Genomic DNA, 19,599 nt, shown 5'->3' with positions numbered 1-19,599 from the left:
AGAAGGCAGCTGCGAGGAGGCAGGAGCAAGAGGGTCGTGCTCCTGCCATAAAGACTTCCACTGGACCATCAGGTACCTCGGTAGGCCCAGGGGTGAATCGTGGGGTTGGGAGGGAGATTAAAGGGTCCAGGCCTAGAGAGGGGAGAGAATCTTGGCTATGGGTTGGGGGGAGGTATGAGAAGTGCAGAGACCTGTGAGGGGTTGGAAGGGAGAGAAGCTACACCTTGCAGCTCTTTGTAAATCTTGGGTCAAACATTTTGGATAAATTGGTTCTTTGCTGTAAAAAGATTGCCGACCCCTGCCCTAGAGCAATATGGTCCTGAAATGCATGGTTCTTCATAAAAATCTATCTTCGAATTCAGCTACGTAGAGATTAGCTGTAGATGGAGCCATAGTGGCACACATCAATTACCTTTGATCATATTATAATAGTTGCCCTTGAAGTAAAAGAAATGATTCTGTAATGTAATACTATGTAGTTCTGTTAGAAATTCTGTAGGGATTCTCAGGTGACTCTCTCTTTTAGTCAGTCTTCCTAACAAATTTTTCTGCTTCTAATTGTATAGTGGTTTGATGTCCATAGTAACTAAAGAAATCTCACCAGTAATCTTCAAGCATCTGAATAACATGTGAGGACTCACATATGTAAGGAGTGGATGGTACGAATGATCTAAGAAGGAACTTGAACATGAAAATGGATAGTGGTTCTAATAATGAACACAATAGGTCTACCTGGGGGAGATGTGATTTAGGAATTTTTGGCAAAGTACTGTATAAATGACAGGTGTCCTGGGAAAAGGAACTTTCAAAGTCTAATTCTCTGTAAAGAATCCACCAAGCTTAGATGTTTCTAATAAAGGTGTGATTTTATTCTAAATTTCTGAAGTTGGATCTTTTTTGTTTCTTATAGAAAGTGCAATCATCCAATTTTCTATTCATTTTTGCTATATAGTCTTTTTTCATAACAACTGCACCCCCCTTATCTGCCTGTTTAATCACAATAGAGGGGTTATTTTTTTATGAATTCATAGCTAAGTATTCATATTTAGATATGTTAATTAATATCTATATATTTAATATCAATAATAATGAAACCCTTAGCGCGCATGCGTACTTGAAACTCCATGCCTCTGTGCCGCCACATGCGACGTAGAATAATTCACCTTCTACCGCCGATCACCCGTGCCTGTGTCAGCTGATTTCCTGCCTTCTGCTCCGATCGCTGATGCCGGCTGACTTCCTGCCTTCTGCAAGGTATACACTGCCAGGACTCCTCTTCTTCTCACCCCCGGACCAGCAGCAGAAGCTCAGTGTGATTTTAACTTAGTCACACAGCTGCTGCTAGCTTCAGTTTAGCTTTAGCCACAGTTTCAATCAGGCAGCCGCGGGGCTTTTGCTAGGCCGGCCCACTTCGATGATGCAAGGCAGGCCGGCCTAGCAAAAGCCCTGAGGCTGCTTGATGAAACCATGGCTAAAGCTAAAAAAAAAGCTAGCGGATGCTGGACAGGGGGAGCAGGGAAGGGGTACTGCTGGACAGGGGGGGGAGGTAAAAGGAAGGGAGAAGAGGTGCTGCTGGACAAGGGGAGCAGGGAAGGGAGAGGAGGTATTGCTGGACAGGGGGGGAGGTAAAAGGAAGGGAGAAGATGGGAGAGGGAATGAGGACCAGAGGAGAAACATGCAGGAGGCCCTAGAAACATAGTTAAAAGCACAGAAAAATAAAGTCACCAGATAACAAAGGTAAGGAAAATTATTTTATCAATAATAATAAAACCCTTAACGAGCATGCGCACTTGAAACTCCATGCATCCATGCCTCCACATGCGCAGTACACCACCGTGCCTTCTGAGAGCGAAGGGTGAGGGTGAAAGAAGGGAGAGACAGCCATGGTTGGAAGGTGGGCGTGATCGTCTGGAAGGAGAATTGGTCATGTTCTGAGGGAACAAACCGCCTCCATTTGGGAGTGACAAGAGGGGGCCGGAACAGTCCAGGAGAAGAGGCGAACGAGACCGGCCTGATGAGGGTGAAGTTGACTGAAACTGTCACAGTTTGAGAGAGAGAGCGCGCGTGCGTGGAGGGGGTGGGGGAAGAGAATCCCAGTGTGAAGGTGCGGAGAGACAGAGGGGGTCGGAACAGGCGTTGTGACTGGGTTCGCTTGCCCGGGAAGCCAAGGAGCCGGAGGTAAAAGGGAGGACAGCTGCGATCGGACATCTTGACTGCATCTCGGAGACACATCCTATCTACCTCCGCAATTGCCCCAGCTGGAAAACGCAAAAAAAGCAGAATCTTCCCTCCCAACCGACTGGAAAGGAAATGAAATCCTTGCAGAGCAGGGGAGACAGAAAGACAGACAGACAGGGGGCCAGGGAGAGTGACAGAGAGAGAAACGCTTCAGTGCCGCCCTTGTGCTAAAAGTCTACACATGTATTCTAGCACTCGTTAAGGTCTTAGACACTAGTGTATATATATATATATAAATATATATATATATGTGTGTGTGTATGTATATATATATATATATATATGTGTGTGTGTGTGTATATATATATATGTGTGTGTGTGTGTGTGTATATATATATATATATATATATATATATATATATATATATATATATATATATATATATATATATATATATATATATATATATTTTTTTTTTTTTAATTATTTTTTTTTTACCTTTAATCTCCAGTTTCTCCAAATCTTTCAACACTAATGTTTCATATGTCAAGATTAGTGGATTGGTAGTGCCTGGAAGATTCCAAGCAATATTATTTATTTTAAAAATTTCTATTTCGCTTAACAACCTAAGCGGATTACAATTTACATACAAAGTAAGACAGAACCATAAACTCGTTAACAGACTAATCATTCATACAATTTCAACATCATCAGGTGAGCTACCTGATGTCAGTGGTGTGTATATTCTTACCTGAAAAGTAATCTAAAGATGTTCAATTTTCTTGTAAACCTGAATAAATCAACTCTGGTGTTAAATGTATTGTATTGGCAGAGTAGGGAGAAGTGAAAGTCCTTTCTCTATTAAGAATTTCTCACTTGCATTCAATATCCTATTTGAAAGATTCACCTACTCTTGATTTTTTGTTCTGGTATCTGTTCCAACTTTTGCCATCCATCCTGTTTGTTTCTCACCCTCACCCCTTTCCCTCTGTATATTTCGGTTTCTGCTTTGGATGTGTATCTGTCATAGATCCATCCTGCCGAAAGGCATATGAATTGTTTTTATTAAATTCTTGCTCAATTTGGAATTTTATTTGTTGGTCTGTTCTGTGTTTCGCAGTAATTATTTCGGAGATCTCCTGCCTCTCTTTTATTTTCTGTTATACAACTGAATACATGGTTCTGCAAGGATGAACTGCTCTTTGTATTTCAACATGGTGACCTCATTGCATACCACATACATCAAAATCTCAGCATTGCTAACACTGCACATCACATAAATAAGAAGGTACACACTCTTAGCTGACAAGCCAGGGCTAATGCTGGTGGCAGTGATAGTACAGAAACTTCAGAAGAGATTACCCTTTCTGTAGGTAATGGTCATTGGAAACCTGCTCATAGACCTACTGCAATAGGAGGCAAACCCTAGAAATAAATGAAAAAGTTAAGTGGACTAATTATAGTTGGATGAACTAAAAATAAAAGGGAGATAATCTGCTGCTAACTTGAAATCATCATCAGTCAATTTTGTCTCACACACTTAGACATTTGAACCATTCCCCTTCATGCTGGTATTCTCTGCAGTCTAACACATCCTAATCTGGTTTCCTCTTGCTGCTCTCTTAGCCGTTAAACTGTTTTGCAGCTGGAACTTATAAGCGAACCACAGAACGTGGAGTCTTAACTGTGTCAACCGTGGTGGTCAAGAGTAGTACTAAACGGAAACAGATTCTTTAGTCTTGAAATTTGAGGCTTTGTTAATTTGACCCGACACGGTCTGTGTTTCGGCTACGCAGAGCCTTCCTCATGGGTCATGTAGTCAATATAACCAATATGAATAAAGAGTTGACGTAATAGTTTTGAACCGAGTACAATATCATTCTTAAATTTGTGACAGTTCAACGAGATATTGTACTCAGTTGGTTCAAAACTATTACAACGTCAACTCTTTATTCATATTGGTTATATTGACTACATGACCCATGAGGAAGGCTCTGCGTAGCCAAAACACGGACCGTGTCGGGTCAAATTAACAAAGCCTCAAATTTCAAGACTAAAGAATCTGTTTCCGTTTAGTACTACTCTTGACCTCCACGGTTGACACAGTTAAGACTCCACGTTCTGTGGTTCTCATATATGTTTTGTGGAGATCGTGATTCTTCCTTTTTTGTTCATGTTGAAAGCAGCTGGAACTTAAACACGAGAGGTGATGATCAACAAGTTCTAAGCATAAATTGCAGAGTTTAAAGGCCTCCTTTTTAAGTCGATGTACCACGTTCCATTTATACTTATAGTTATTTTATTGCAATATAATATATTTGGGATCTCATAAAAAGCTTCAAAAAAGAATGAGACTTATCCAGAACATGGCGGTCCGTCTGATTTTCGGTCTGAAAAAGTATGACCCTGTTACTCCATCTTATCAATAGTTGCACTGGCTGCCTTTTGAGGCCACAGTATTGTTTAAATTCGGTTGTATTTGTTTTAAGGTCTTGTTTGGTATGACGCCTATTTACCTGTCTTCATGCTTTGAACGATATAAACCTAATAGGATCACTCAAGGGCATTATCTATTTGTTCATCCGACTATTAAATCTTGCCAATACAAGAGATTTTTTGATAAATTATTCGGTTTTCAGGCAGGAAAAATGAACTTATGGTTAAGTACCTTCATTCCTCAGGCTCATTCATACATGTCCTTTAGAAAGCTGCTAAAAACTGATTTGTTTGATAAATTTGTAAACTGATGTTTTAGAATCTTGATTGGTAAATAGTACATTGTTTTATAGTTTATTTTAGTTTGATTTTAATGCATTTTTAGTCAATTGTATTTTACTTACTGATTGTATAATTTTTTTTACTGTATGTGAACCGCCTAGAACTATGTGGTATGGTGGGATACAAAAATAAAATTATTATTATTTAATTGACAGATTCCCAAACCCTTCTGAAACTATCATGATGCCTCTTCACATGCTCAAACGAGTGTGCAAGGTCAGGGACAAAAAGCTATGTTACTGAAAAAATTAGCTGCTGGTCTACAATATTATAACTAACCCCCTCCTTTTCTATCGTGTAGCGTGGGTTTTAGCACCGGCAGCGACCATAACTGCTCCAACGCTCATAGAATTCCTATGAGCGTCGGAGCAGTTCCCAGCGTTGCCGCCGCTAAAACCCGCATTACGCCTTAGTAAAGGAGAGTGTAAGTGGGGAGCATTTGAAAGAATGTTATTATTATTCACTCAACAACCCTGATTCAAAGACAGCTGAAAAATGTAAAACTAAATTCAGTAAAAAAAAAAAAAAAGGTTTATTTATGTTTTAAATTATAATTTCAGACTTGTTTATATACAAAACTTCTAAAACATAGGGGGGGAAGTCTAATCTTCTCCTTTGGTGCCACACGTGATTAGCTACGCATCGGGTGAGGCTAAAAGGGAAATGAGCATTGAGGATGCATTGCACAGGGAAACACAAATTGTGGGACAATATGTGCACACAATTTGGACCATAATGATATACAGGGTTACCAGACATCCGGGGAAACCTCTTTTTAGAGGACTGTCCGGGGTCCCAGACGGACTTTCCAAAATCCAGCAGTTTTTCCGGGTTTTGGAAAGCCCCGACAAGCTCTGGCCACATCCGGAGGACATCTGAGCATGCGCGGATGACGACACACACATCCGCGTATGCTCCAGGCCCTCCAGACACAGCCGTAGCTTGTCGTGGAAGAAGAGAGGAGGTTTGTGGGGGTGGAACCGGGCGGGGCCAGAGGTGGGGCCATGTGTCTGGATTTCTGCGGCCCGAAAAGTGGTAACCCTAATGAGCTGATGTGTGGAATGCGCTCCCAAGAGAGGTGGTGGAGAACAAAACGGTGACAAGAGTGGGATGACCACAGAGGATCTCTAATCAGAAAATAATGGGTATACACTGAAGGAACTAAGGCCAGTACTGGGCAGGCTTGCACGGTCTGTGTCTCATATATAAACATTCAGTTGAGGACGGGCTGGGGAGGGCTTCGATGGCTGGGATGGTTAAGATGGGCTGGACTGAGCTTTGGAGACTCCAGCAGATGGAACCTAAGCACACTACCAGGCAGGGCTCTGGGTTTCTGGCCCAGAAATATCTAAGAAAAAGGATCATTTAAATTTAATTTATGGAGCATGAATGGTTGGGCAGAATGGATGGACCATTCAGGTCTTTATCTGCCGTCATTTACTATGTTATGTATATGTAAGCAGCTTCACTTAAGGTACAGCCCACCTTTGGCACCCTGGGATTTGCAGTTTTCAAATGGTCTGCACTCTGTGTCAGATTAAGTAGGAAATGCATTTTGCAGGCAATTTACACAAGACTAGATGAAAAAAGAAGATACAAATTCTATGAGCCAGCTGCTAGAAAACCCAGATTGGTAAAAGCAAAAGCCTGCCTAAGAATAAATGACAGGAAAGTAATCAAGAGCTGCCAAAGGCCTAGCTCTATTCTGGGCCATCTTCATCTCCTGCTTTGGGTTTGGAGATGCAGTTTTACATGGCAGAGGAATTGTTTCCCACAATGCCGTGCTGTACACTTCCTGTACACATGGGAGAGCATCACCACTGACATTCCCAGAGGTGTCTTACAAAAAATCTATAGCTCAGATCCCGATTAATTTTTCCACTGAGACAGACAGAAACAAAAACAAAACATGTTAAGTTGGTAGGGAAAGAAGAGAGGGCTGCTTGTAATCATTTTCATTCCGCTGGGGTAGTTTTGGCCTGTTCCTGAGAGAATATCAGGTTCTGGTACTCCCATGGTATCTGTTTCTTTTTTGTTTTGAGAAATCTCTCTAGAAACAGATTATGAAGACTTAAGGCAAAATCCAAAGGAGCGGTTTTTCCCACTTTCAGGTGCTTTGTCCTTGACTGCAGACAGCCAGTTGAACCCCACCCTATCCCACACCCCCACTCTGCCACTCAACCCCTGTAATGGCAAGTCCAAGGAGAATAGATTTCAGAAGAGTTCTGGGTATAAGTCCTCCTGCCTCCAATGACACGGTGTGGTATGAACAGGTTTCAGGCTTTCACAGGTGTAATTCCACCTTCCCATAGTATTTCAGATTCCCCTCACGGCTCAGGTTTCAATTTACCTCTGCAATGACAACATCCTAGCAAGTTAATTCTAGCACCTGGATATATATATATTTTGGACTGCTGCCAAGTTCCCTAGGAAACACAATATAACATCCTTCTGCCAGCTTACTTTTGCCCAATGTTTCTACCCTTACACAACACTCCATCCTGGTTTCCTTTCCATGGACTTGTCCCTGTCCCAGAAAGCCGAACCTCTTGTTTATAAAACGAGTGCTGGCTACAGTGGTAAAATCAGTCTGCACCTTATGCAGATACTTTGCACCGTCCCTGGAAGAAGTCTCTTCTCTTTTTTTCAAGAGCTTGCAAAAAGTTCTGGATCCTCTCCTCCCGCATGGCAATGCACTCCAATAGAAGCTTCCGGCGGAGCACAGCATCTGCTTTGAACCTCATTTCCAGCTCCTGCTTCTGAAGTTTCTCAAGTGCACACGCTTGGTCCTTCTCCAGCTGCTGTCGCTTCCTTTCATCTAGGTACAAATCCCTTGCTTTCTGAAGTGACAGAAAGGAAGATTAGATCATTTTAATCCCTCTATCTTGGAATTCTGCAAGACCTGAAATTACCAGATCTATCCAAAAGCTTAAATGATCTTTCCCCCTCATTAAAAGCATCATTTATATTGGGAAATTAGGGAAATCTCTTTACTTTAAAATTCCTGAGCTTTGGAATAATTTTCCTGTCCAGCTACGTAATCTGGGCTCTTTCCAATTATTTCGAAAACATCTGAAAACTTGGCTATTTTCAACAATGTAAATTTTGCTACTCTCTATATAATCACTAATTCTTATTATATTTTCCTTTCTTTAATTTTTTTGTAAACCGTGCCGAGAGAAGATGCGGTATATAAGCTTAAGGTTTAGTTTAAATCTCTTTGTTTCACAGTGGCATGTTCCAAGGCAAGCTTTCACCTGTGCTTCCCACTACAGTATCTACAGTCCAGAATTGCTTCTTCTCTGTCCCCTCCATAGTCCAGTTTCAAGCCTTCCCTTTAAAAGATATCATGCTAAAATCCTCTCTTTTCAAATTGCTTTATGGGACAAGGATTTCATCATCATCCATTTCTTACCTTCATTACAGGAAAAAAACTTAAGACTTTCTTGTTTATTTAATTTCTTAGTTCTTAATACTAACGTATTCTTCACGTTGATTTATGCATTGTAGCTAGGTTTTTGTAAACCGCATTGAACTTTATGGCAGTCTAGAAATAAATTCTTATGTTATGTTTCTTTTTTTTTTTTAATTATTTATTCAGTTTTAACTCTGGCAACAAGTGTACAAAATTCAATCAGATAATTCGTATAAATCACTTGACATTCTAACAATTATTGTCAAATGCATATAAAAAAGTCCCCTCCCCCACCCATCCCATTCATCAGGAATAAACCCATTAAATCACATAACATACCTCCCCAAGAGCTATATATTTAGTCCAATGAATTTCCAGTTTTTTCATAAGCTATTTTTCCTACGATATGAAAAAAACTGGAAATTCGCTGGATTAAGTGTGTAGCTGTCGATGGAGACTCCATTGTCTAACTTGCTTTCTTACCACACTTTTCAAACCACTCTCATACTAGCTGCCCTGGCCATCATCTGTTACTTATCATTTCTTTAACACTATACAGGTATACATAAAATCAGTCTCTTTTCTGTGGCTAGATCAGTACGGGGCCTCTCTGTCACACAATATCAGTGCCTTGCACTGCATTCAGCATGCACGCACCTGGGTTGTGTTAGACCAGTGTATCGCAAACTGTGTGCTGTGGCACAGTAGCGTGCCGCAGCAAGATTCTGGGTGTGCTGCGAGAGGCACGTCATGTAGGCAAGTCAGCCGGCGCCTCTCCTCCTCGCAGGCGGTTCTCCGGCTCTCCGCACCTCCCCACCGGCGTAGTCATTTTAGGGTTAATAAGCTCAGGGCCAGGTCTAGAGGGCCTCTGGACATGTATAGATGTCGACATGATGACATCAGACATGATGACATCACACTTGTGTATGACATCATTGCATGTGCAGAGACCCTCCAGCTGCGGCCCCGAGTTTAGTGTGTTGCAGCTTGGAAAAGTTTGCGAGACACGGCGTTAGACTAAGGCTGTCAACGATCTAGATGCGCGGGACAGGGTTGATTCAGACCTGGGTTTACCCAAGTCATGCTGGGACTTAATAGTCTTGCTGTTCTTAGTGAACACAATGGGGAAACCAGAATGGCAAGTCCCTGCCAGCAACAGAGTAAACCCAAGACTGGATCAACCCTGTTCTGGACCAGCTGGCACCTTAAGTTAAAAGGGAAAAAAAAAAAAAAAGGTCCACTGAAATAGTTCCACAAAAACAGAAGCAAAGCAGAAAGCAAAAAAAAAAAAAAAAATGTGGAACTGATGCTCTTGTTAAAAGCTTTTTTTGAAAATGGTACAGAAATATACAAGATAAAATATACAAAAACACAGTATATAATGTGGCATAGACCCGACACGGGCTGTGTTTCGGTTGTGAAAATGACCTTCTTCCGGGGTCCGGTCCTGCTATGGGCCACAAAACTTAAAAATGCGAAACAATCGACTAAAAGACTACGCTCGTAGTGTATACAGTATTTGTTGTGCGGCCCACAGCAAGACTGGACCCCAGAAGAAGGTTGTTTTCACGACCGAAACACGGCCCGTGTCGGGTCTATGCCACATTATATACTGTGTTTTTGTATATTTTATCTTGTATATTTCTGCACCATTTTCAAATAAAGCTTTTAACAAGAGCATCAGTTCCCCATTTTTTTTGCCTTCTGCTTGGCACCACCTAGCCCTTCCATCTCCTTCCTTTTGGGCTCCTACCTGCAGTGCATCGTGATTCATCTGGAACTGAAGAATAGCCTCACAGAGATTCCAGAATGTGTACTCTGGCCATAGTACAGACTGAAACACCAGGCAGGAGTGTGAAGTCTGCTCAGAGAAGAGAAAAGTAATTAGGTAATAGATGCGACAGATCTTTTAAAAATAGGGGTGGACAACAAGGATCCTCGATAGATTTGCATGTATTGCTTCCATTGTAGGCAATTAGATCTCACGCATGTTCACGCAATGACTCTGAAACCTAATTAGCTAGGTGTGACCTCCAAGAGAGATGGCTGAGAAACACTTCAGTAAACAGGTATTCATAAAAAAAGGAAGACATTTCACTCTAGTTTTAAAAACTAGTTTAAAATCCCAGTAGTTACCAACTATATAAAGGAAAACAAATTCTCCCACTACCTCTTCTATTCCACTAGGGATACCGTTTTGGATGCAAAACTGGACTGGGCATCATTGCTGCCCTCCCCCGGACTACTAAAGATATCAAGGTAGCTCTTTGAGGGGGCAAGCGCTACCTTTGAGGTGGCAGTGGGTGGGTCTGGAAGCCAGGGATGTACCCTGCTCTGAGGCAGTGAAATAACCCCAGAAAAAAAGCTGACATTTTTACCATGATGTTTGGGCCCTAACACGAGTTGCAGTGTATCCCTGAAAGTCCTGTTAGGGCAATGGTTCCCAACCCTGTCCTGGAGGACCCCCAGGCCACTCGGGTTTTTAGGATAGCCCTAATGAATATGCATGGAGCAGATTTGCATGCCTGGCACCTGCATTATATGCAGATCTCTCTCATACATATTCATTAGGGCTAACCTGAAAACCCGACTGGCCTGGGGGTGTCCGCATCCCATTGCCACTTAACCTGCGGTGACTTAAATATCACTTCAGTATTTTTTGTAGGTGGCGTTAGGGTCATTTAGTGTGTGTTAAAGCCCTAATGCTGCTTCATGAATTCCCCCCATAATACCACCTTCTATGGCTTGTTACAAAAAAGATCACAGGACAGCAGGAGGGGAGGACATGTTGATTCTTTCCAGGCGTCGCCTAAGCCAGTGAGTAAATCAAATCTATAGTAATGGTTTTTCAGATTTGACATATCTACAGTACTCCCCAGAAATTCATCCACGAATTTCAAAAAACCACAAATGTGGTTTTGAGTCTGTAAAAAGGCAGGAGAGGGCAGATGGGAGGAGGAATCAGCTGTGCAGAAGGCTGATTGGCTGACCAGGGGGTGAGGAGGAGGAATCGGCTATGCAGAAGGCTGATTTGCGGACTCATTCCCTGTATTTTTTGACCGGAAGAGGCAGTCAGAATATTCCACAAATAACTGAACCCGTGAATCGCAAATTCGCGGGGGAACACTGTACTCTTAAGAAGTTTGTAGCCTTAAGTCTAAAGAAAACGAAGTACATTTGGTAGTGAATTCTGGTGTAAGGTGGACGTCCAGAGGGTTCTGTTGGGGGTTAAATGAGGCCACTGAATGGAATACGATTATTTGATTTGTTTCAGTTTGAATTTGTGACGTTTTTCCGGTTCCGGTGTCCTCTCTACAAGTGGGGCATTTGGGTCGGGCTTCTCCACTGCATTTCACACTAGGTTTTTTGGGGGGCTGGGCTTATTCCAGTGTTCTTGCTTTCTAAATAAGTTCCTGAATTACAGCAGGTCCCTGAGGAAGGAGGTCATCTGCAACTGAGTTCAGCTGAACCACTGTGGACTTTTGGTGCAACCAGCAAGAAACTTTTGAGCGTTGTGACTTTGGTCTTGGAAGCTGTCGAGAGCGGTGTGGACTCTCTATTGAGATAAGTCCTGGTTACGTTACAGCGTTCCTTGACTGAGCAATCCTTTCATGTTTTATACACTATGCTAGCGCTGCTTTACTAGTTTTATGTTAGTGATTTTTCACATATTTATTTAGGCACTAATTATCTTACTAGGAAGATGCCATGATGGTGAGGTGTGTGGTGACACACGGATTGTAGCATTGTACATTTTCACGTGCGTCTGACTAAACAATCCTACACTGAGGTCTTCCTTTCACTTAAATTTTATTAACATTATAGATTTCATATGATTTGAGCAGCGCTGCACAGTCTATTTGACATTGAAATTATAGAACTTACTTGTCTGCCATTATATTTGTTCTATATTTACTCGGGTTTTGTAAGCCTGGGAGGATAATAAAAGCATGAGAGGGAACGTGAGGGATAAGTAAAACAGCCAGAAAGCTAGCATTATCAAAGAGTACAAAAACAGGACCAGATATTCAACATATTTTTTTTTCCTGTTAAGATTATTACTACTACTATCCATTCAGTCGTATCTGATCCTTGGATACTGTATAGGCCAGTCCTCGCCATGCTTCCCTGTTTTCCACGGTTTCTTTCAATTGCTGGATGTTTATTTCTATGCCATTCTTGATGGTATCCAGTCAATGGGCCTTTGGTCTCCCCTGCTACATTTTACTACTGACCAATCTGAGTAGCACCTCCTTTTCTAGTGAATTTGCCCTCTTCACATGTCCAAAATAGGTCTGTTTCTGTCTGGCAATCTTGCCTTCCAGGGACAACTCTGGGTTTATATGATCAAGAACATCTTTGATGGTGATCCTAGGTGTCCATGAGATTCTAGAAGTCTTCTCCAGCACCACAGCTCAAAGGCGTCGATTCTTCTTCTATTTGCTTTCGTCAGTGTCCATGTCTCGTAATCATGTTACGATTGGGATTCCTGTTATATATATTTCTAATAAGCTTACTTATTAATCTCCTACAAACACGCCCAGGTTTTAGACTATTGCAACTACATACCTGCCAAAGAAGGAAGTCACTCAATCGAATCTCTCCCGAGGTACGGATCAAAAGTTCTGGATCAGGTGAGTTGTTTGTGTAAAGACACTTATCTAGCAGGGCCTCTGACACATCGCTGAAAAAGGGTGAAAAACAGATTGTTAGAGATTCACTGTGGTGCAAAAGGAAAAAGGACAACCAGGCAGGAACACAGAGAAATAAGTAGCAATAGAAGAAACGGTGTATTTAGGAACATGGAAGCAAGGGTTACCTGGGTTCCAGCAACCCCTGTTCCACACCCCAGGCCATTTCTTTCACTGCATTAGTGATCTCATGACGAGAAGTGTAGGCAAAGCAGACATTCAGGAAACACCTTAAAAAGACAGGAAAAAACATTTAAAAATATCCTTTAAAAAATAAATAGTTAAGTAAAATAAAGACTGAAAGGGGGAGGGGGGGTCACATCTAGAGCAGTGTCCCGCACACTTTTCGAGCTGTGGCACACTAAACATAGTGGCTGCGGCTCGAGGCATCTGGAAGTGTGCAGATGTTGCTGTGATGACATCATGCGCATGAGCGCAAGCCCTCCAGACAGGCCCCGAGATGCCAAAAGGGGGTGCCAGCAGGGAAGAGGGCCGGAGAGAGGCCAGCACCGGCTGACTGTCTACAGAACATGCCTCTCGCCACCTCTCCTCCTCCCCAGTGTGCCGCGGCACACCTGAAATCTCAGGAGGCACACTAGAGTGCCGCAGCACACAGTTTCCAATACACTGCTCTAGAGGCACCCGAGAAAAGGATTAGCGAAACTATAAAATCGAATGTCCAATGAAAGAAAGCTGTCATGCCTCTCTAGGATCAATATTATTGCAAGTTTTTCAATCCATATTGACTTTGAACTCTATGAGAACTTTTGTTTGACACTGTGCTCTGTTTTACTTCAGACATTTTGATATCTACTTGTTATAGTTGCTGGTCGCCAGTACAGATTGTGTAATCAGATCCTGGATATCTAGTGGTAGAAGGGTCAGGTCACCGAGGACACGGATACAGACGCCATGCTTCTTCAAGTTCTCTCTGTGCAGGAACACAAAGCAAGATTAAAGAAATGAAGAATTCAAGAGCCCTAGCGCTGGTCTATAAGCTCTTCCAAGTCATCTCAACTCCAGCCTGCAGTGTCCCATGCTATTCTGTGCCATCGCACCTCAGTTCCGTTGTGCAGACCCCTCTGTAATTTCAGCGCAGAGGCTCCCAAAACTCTACCAATGCACCTTTCTCCTCCCTTGAAGAGCACTCTATTCTAGACACAAGACCGACATATGCTGTTCGGCCACTGCACCTCAGTCTTGCCTTTCAGCAATCCTTGCTTTTCCAGTACAGAGATCCAACAAACAACTTGTAATACACCTTATTCCTCCTCTGCAGCACCTGCTGTTCCATAAACAAGTCCTACAAATAAGGTTCTGTCACTGCAATTCAGTCTTGCTTGGCAGCACTCCCTGCTATTCCAGCATAGAGAGCCCACAATGAACTCAGCCAAAGCACTCCTATCTCTGCTACTCTAGGTACAAACCCCACACATGCTGTTCTGTCATTGCACCTTGGTCCTGGCCTTGCAGTGCTCTCTGCTATTCCAGTATTGAAATTGCTCTTAGAACTGCATGTAGTGCTGGCCTACCATAGCCCACTGCTTTGGCATTAAAGGCAAAATTTGAATGTTCAGTGCAGTGATTGTTTTCAACCTGCTGTTAACTAGAAGTTTGGTGTGTGGGGGTGCATCAAAACATCAAAAGGCCCATTGTTAAAAAACAAACCATGTAGAGCCCAAACAATTCACTTTGTGTCATTGCTCAAGAAGTATCTTAGGCTCTTGAAATGAAAAGCAAGTGTCTAACTTCTTTTCCCACCTTAAAGCACCATTTCCACGATCTACTCTTTTCCCCCCAGAAGGAAGAAGTAATCATTTAGGAAACAGATACAGACAGTGAGAACCAAATGGTCTGTTTCTGAGGGAGTTTAAGGGTGAAAAGAGATTTCATACTGTTCCTCCAGAAGCCGGGCAAACTTCTGTCTTGCGAGTTCCATCAAACCCTGCACCTCATCCTCTGAGCGTTTGAAGTTCTCGATGCTGAAAGCATAGACAGTTACCTCATGGATTCCCAAGTTCAGGCACCATCGAAGGGTCTGAAGGAAGAGAGAAAACACACAAGAGGACTGATCATGGCAGAAAGCCATCAGGTTGTATTAGGTCTGCATTGCCCAACAAACTGACTGCAATTGTATTTCAACACACCATGAGAGACTCAGAGGGGGGCACATTTACAGAACAACTTAGCCCTACCGGTATCACAGAGCCAGATGACAGTAAAACAAATATGGATGGATGTAGGCTCTGGCCTACAAATCTGGAGCGAGGATTCAATGGTGCCCCCTCACCTCTGCTAGTTTTTCAAAGCCCCTGGAGTGTCCTTGCTGCCGTTCCACATGGCACTTCTGAGCATAGCGCCGGTTCCCATCCATGATGAAAGCAACGTGCTTGGGCATTGGACCAGCCTAGCGTGTAACAGGACAAAATTGAAAGAGGTCACTTCGGTTCTCTAAAAAAACTTGTTGAAATGAAAAATCATCGGAATTCAGCAGAGCCAGTGAAATTGTTTGTGCTAAGAGACTTCAGCTATTCATATGCTTTTCCTTTGGATGACTACTGGTGCTATGTATTTAAGGCAGTATGCTACACTATACCACTTTTTCAACCAATGTCACTGCACACTTACAAGAGTGGGAGGGTAAATAGAAAAAAATCCTTATATGGTTACCTATGAATACTCAAGTGCTGAGTCAGTTAACTATCACTTATTACAACTGCATAATGCAAAGCCATGGGTGTAAAGAGAGCTCACAATACAACTCCACATTTTCCGGCAATGAAAAAATATTTTCTCCAATTTTAAATCTACTACTTAGTAACTTCATCACATGCCCCCTCGTCCTAGTATTTTTGGAACGAGTGATTCACATCAACCCTTTCCACTCCACTCATTATTTTATACACCTCTATCATATCTATTACATGTATGTTCACCTTTAACCTGTTTTGAGCTCATTGGGGAGAACGGGATTAAAAGACCCCAAAAAAAAACAAATTAAGTAAATAAATAGATGTATCACTATCACTTCTCATTAGATCAAGACATTTGCCTAAAGTATAATTTATTTGGCTGCGATATCCCACTTTTACAGAATCAAGCCTAAAGTGGTTACAGTAGTATAATAAAACATGTTTACAATGTCAGTCTGTGTCCTCCTTTGCTGCCATGGCAGATACCGTGGGCTCGTCTCTCACCTTTATAATGTTAGCACAAAGCCGTTCAATGAAAGTTAACTCTCCTTCATAAATCCACGACATTATCTGGCTCTTTTTTCAAATTTCTTCCTATTTGTTAGGAAGATGTTGTGAAAAGTGCAATGCTGAAGATTTCTCAGGTGATCCAAATTCAATCTAAAACCAGTCACATAAAATTAAAATCATTATAGACCCAAGTCTTCTAAGAAAGCATTCCATTCAACAGGCTTCTCTTGTTAAAATTGTACTAAAACTCTCTTTCCTTGCCCCGCTTACAAGTCCTTTTACTAAGCTGCGGCAAAGTGTCCTTAGCATGCCCATAAATGGGTCTTTTCCATGCGCTAAGGCCATTTTTTGCCACAGCCAGATAATAGCTGATTTTACAATTTACCCCCACCCCCTCCTTTTATGAAGCCGTGTTAGGCGTCAAAGCTTTTACTGCCATGGCCGGAGTGTGTGGCACAGTGGTTAAAGCTACAGCCTCAGCACCCTGAGGTTGTGGGTTTAAACCTACGCTGCTCCTTATGACCCTGGGCAAGTTCCTTAATCCCCCCATTGCCCCAGGTACACTGTGATCCCGCTGGGACAGACAAGGAAAAATGCTTGAGTACCTGAATAAATTAATGTAAACCGTTCTGAGCTCCCCTGGGAAAACGGTATAGAAAATTGAAAAAAAGCCTAACGTGGCTTCATAAAAGGGGAGAGGGCTTAATGGCCTTGTGCTGTTACCATTAGTGTGTGGCCATTAACAAAAATTAGTGCACGAGACCTTACTGCCACATGTTTTGTAGGCAATAAGAGCTCATGCACTAATCCTGTGCCAATGAGCAACAATATGCCCCCTTGGTGAAAAATATTTTTAAAAATTTATGAGCACAAGCATTTGTCAGAATTACCTCAGTGTGCCCCACAGCATGCACACGTTAATGCTTACAGTAGCTTGGTAGATAACACAGTAAACGATGATGGTCCATCCAGTTTGCCCAACAAGGTGGCCAGAGTTTTGCTCACCACTCTGTGTAGACTCAGGTCATCCATGTTTAAATGTCCCTTAGTCTTTTCATACTACTACTTCTCACTCTTATCCCAATTCTTAGTTCCATATTCTCTACTGCACCCATTCCAGGTCCTGTCCTCTACATAGTTTGTCCCTATTCATATTTTTTAAATAACAAACTCCTGCCCCTTTCAGTCTGCCACTATTTGTGCAACCGAATTTGCTGAAATATGTTCAGGGATATAAGGTAAATACACTTAAGGCCAGAAAGAGCTATGATAAATACAAAAACGAACTGGCCTGTGTTGGTAATTAGCCTGTGAAGGGTGATCAAAAATTGTTTATAAAAAAGCTCAGAGATTTGAAACTCTGAAGGGAAGGCTGTGAAACCTCCCTTGGAAAAAGAGTTTACCTTCCAGTCATTGATATTTTATAAAAGCATTTTGATCACAACCTCCAAAGGTGTATATAAAATTAGTTTCAAAAGGCTACAAAAAATTGTCCAAATGACTTGCTGACTCTGAAAATCTTGCTAGTGTCACTGCACATATGGCAGCAGTTGTAGAAAAGGCCCCGTTTCGATCCCTGCTTCAGGGGACCCGATTGTGTAATCTCTAAACAGGTTCCTGGATGAAACTCAAACTGGAAAGGCTTGTTTTTGTGACATGCAGCAAGTAGTTCGCTGATGAAAAATCGGTAAAGGTAACTTCTCAATCTTCAAACCGCTATTTGTGCAACAGCAGTTTCTCCACAGTCCCTGACTCTTCCTTTGATGAACCCCATACCTCCTCCTTATCCCCAACCCTTTCTTGCATTTCCTTTACTCCTTTTACCTCTCTTTCACCAGCCACCAATTCTTTTCCTCACTTCTTTTCTTCCTGTCCTTCTTGGTGACCCTTTTCACTTCTCTTCCCCTAGCTACTGACCCTTTCCTCCTGATTCCTGCCCTTGCTCTTTGACCCCCTCTGACCTTCCTCCAGCTACTGACCCTTTTCTCCCTTCTTCCTCCTGATTCCTGCCCGCACTCTTTGTCCCCTTTCACTCTCTTCCCTCAGTTATTGATCCTTGACTCCCGATTCCTGTCCTGCTCTTTGACCTCTCTACACCAGCTACTGACCTTTTCTCCCATTTTCCTCCTGGTTTGTGTCCTCCCTCTGTGACCCCTTTTTGGCTATCTTCCCAGTGGTCCCTTTCAATTCTCTTCCTCCTGGTTCCTGTCCTGCTCTGACCCTCTTTCACGCTTTTTCCTAGCTATTGACCCTTTCCTCATGATTCCTATAGCTCTTTGACCTCTCTTCCCTCAGCTATTGATCTTTTCCTCCTGATTCCTGCTCTTTGACTTCCCCTTCCCCTTTTCCTCCTGGTTTGTGTCCTCCATGATCCCTTTTCGGCTCTCATCCCCGAGGTTCCTATTCTTCTCTGTAACCCCTTTCACTCCTCTTTCCCCCCACGTTTCCTCTTAACTCCTGTCCTCGTTTTTTTTAACGCATTCTCACCTCTCTCACATCGCTTTTCTGTGGCAACGCTTCTCAAAGCTGACGTTTCCTTCCGCGTCCAACTTCAGCCTGCGCCGCGTCCACGTCATCAAAAGTCGTCGGAAAGGGATCTGACCCGGCCAGCTGAGGCATTTGCCATAGAGGCTGTCTCTCGGCGCATGCGCGCGACGGCCATTTTGGAACTGGCAAAAGCGCGCCTTTTTCCCGTTTTGCGGTACTGTATGGTTTTGTTCAATTCAGACTACTGTAGATACGTAAGTTTGCTTTAAATAAACAATTCCAATAGAAATGATGGGCAATGACCAACTATTCAACAATAAGGGCAGGAAGTAAATGGTACACACCCTTTTAGAGTATGGTCCTTATATTGAGGGTCTCCATTTTAGGTGTTGCTGGTGCTTCTTTCACATATTGGATTTATGTGCTTGTGAACACTAACAGAATATGGGGATTGTGGCCGATGAAGAGGGACAATAATGCTCTTTCTGCTCATAATACCTTAATGAGATAAGGTTTAAAGGTCTTAACACCCACATGCTGAGGAAAAGAATGGGTATGTAAGTATCAGTGGATGGTTAAAGATGGTTATCCAGGATACTGAGTGAGGATGTTGGGAGAGAAGACTGCGTGGACCGCTAAGTTCTCTGCACCAATTCCAGCCTGACTCAAAATGTTTCGCTGCAAAACCTGAGGGAACGATACAGTTTAGGGGGTGAAGAACTTTTGTGCATGAAAGAGGAGCAGGGATTGGGGTGTGATAATACCGTGTTTCCCCCCCAAATAAGACAGTGTCTTGTATTCATTTTGGGCCCAAAAACCGCACTAGGTCTTATTTTCGAGGTAGGT

General features: G+C 42.5%; 1 protein-coding gene across 1 annotated transcript; it reads right to left on the bottom strand.

Moving 5' to 3' along the window:
- Positions 1 to 4,871: 4,871 nt before the first annotated feature.
- DHDDS (dehydrodolichyl diphosphate synthase subunit) lies at positions 4,872 to 18,910 on the bottom strand. The gene is made up of 9 exons (XM_033956326.1): positions 18,754 to 18,910; positions 16,261 to 16,416; positions 15,354 to 15,470; positions 14,959 to 15,101; positions 13,878 to 13,994; positions 13,192 to 13,293; positions 12,942 to 13,056; positions 10,126 to 10,233; positions 4,872 to 7,797 (listed from the first exon to the last, which is right to left on the bottom strand). The coding sequence occupies exons 2-9, from the start codon at positions 16,321 to 16,323 to the stop codon at positions 7,555 to 7,557; spliced, it is 1,008 nt and encodes a 335-aa protein (XP_033812217.1). The 5' UTR covers positions 16,324 to 16,416; positions 18,754 to 18,910; the 3' UTR covers positions 4,872 to 7,554.
- Positions 18,911 to 19,599: the final 689 nt, after the last annotated feature.

Source organism: Geotrypetes seraphini, chromosome 8 (genome assembly GCF_902459505.1).
Source record: "Geotrypetes seraphini chromosome 8, aGeoSer1.1, whole genome shotgun sequence".
Classification (NCBI taxonomy): domain Eukaryota; kingdom Metazoa; phylum Chordata; class Amphibia; order Gymnophiona; family Dermophiidae; genus Geotrypetes; species Geotrypetes seraphini.
Note: the sequence above shows the minus strand (reverse complement) of the source record. Positions and strands in the feature narration are given on the sequence as shown.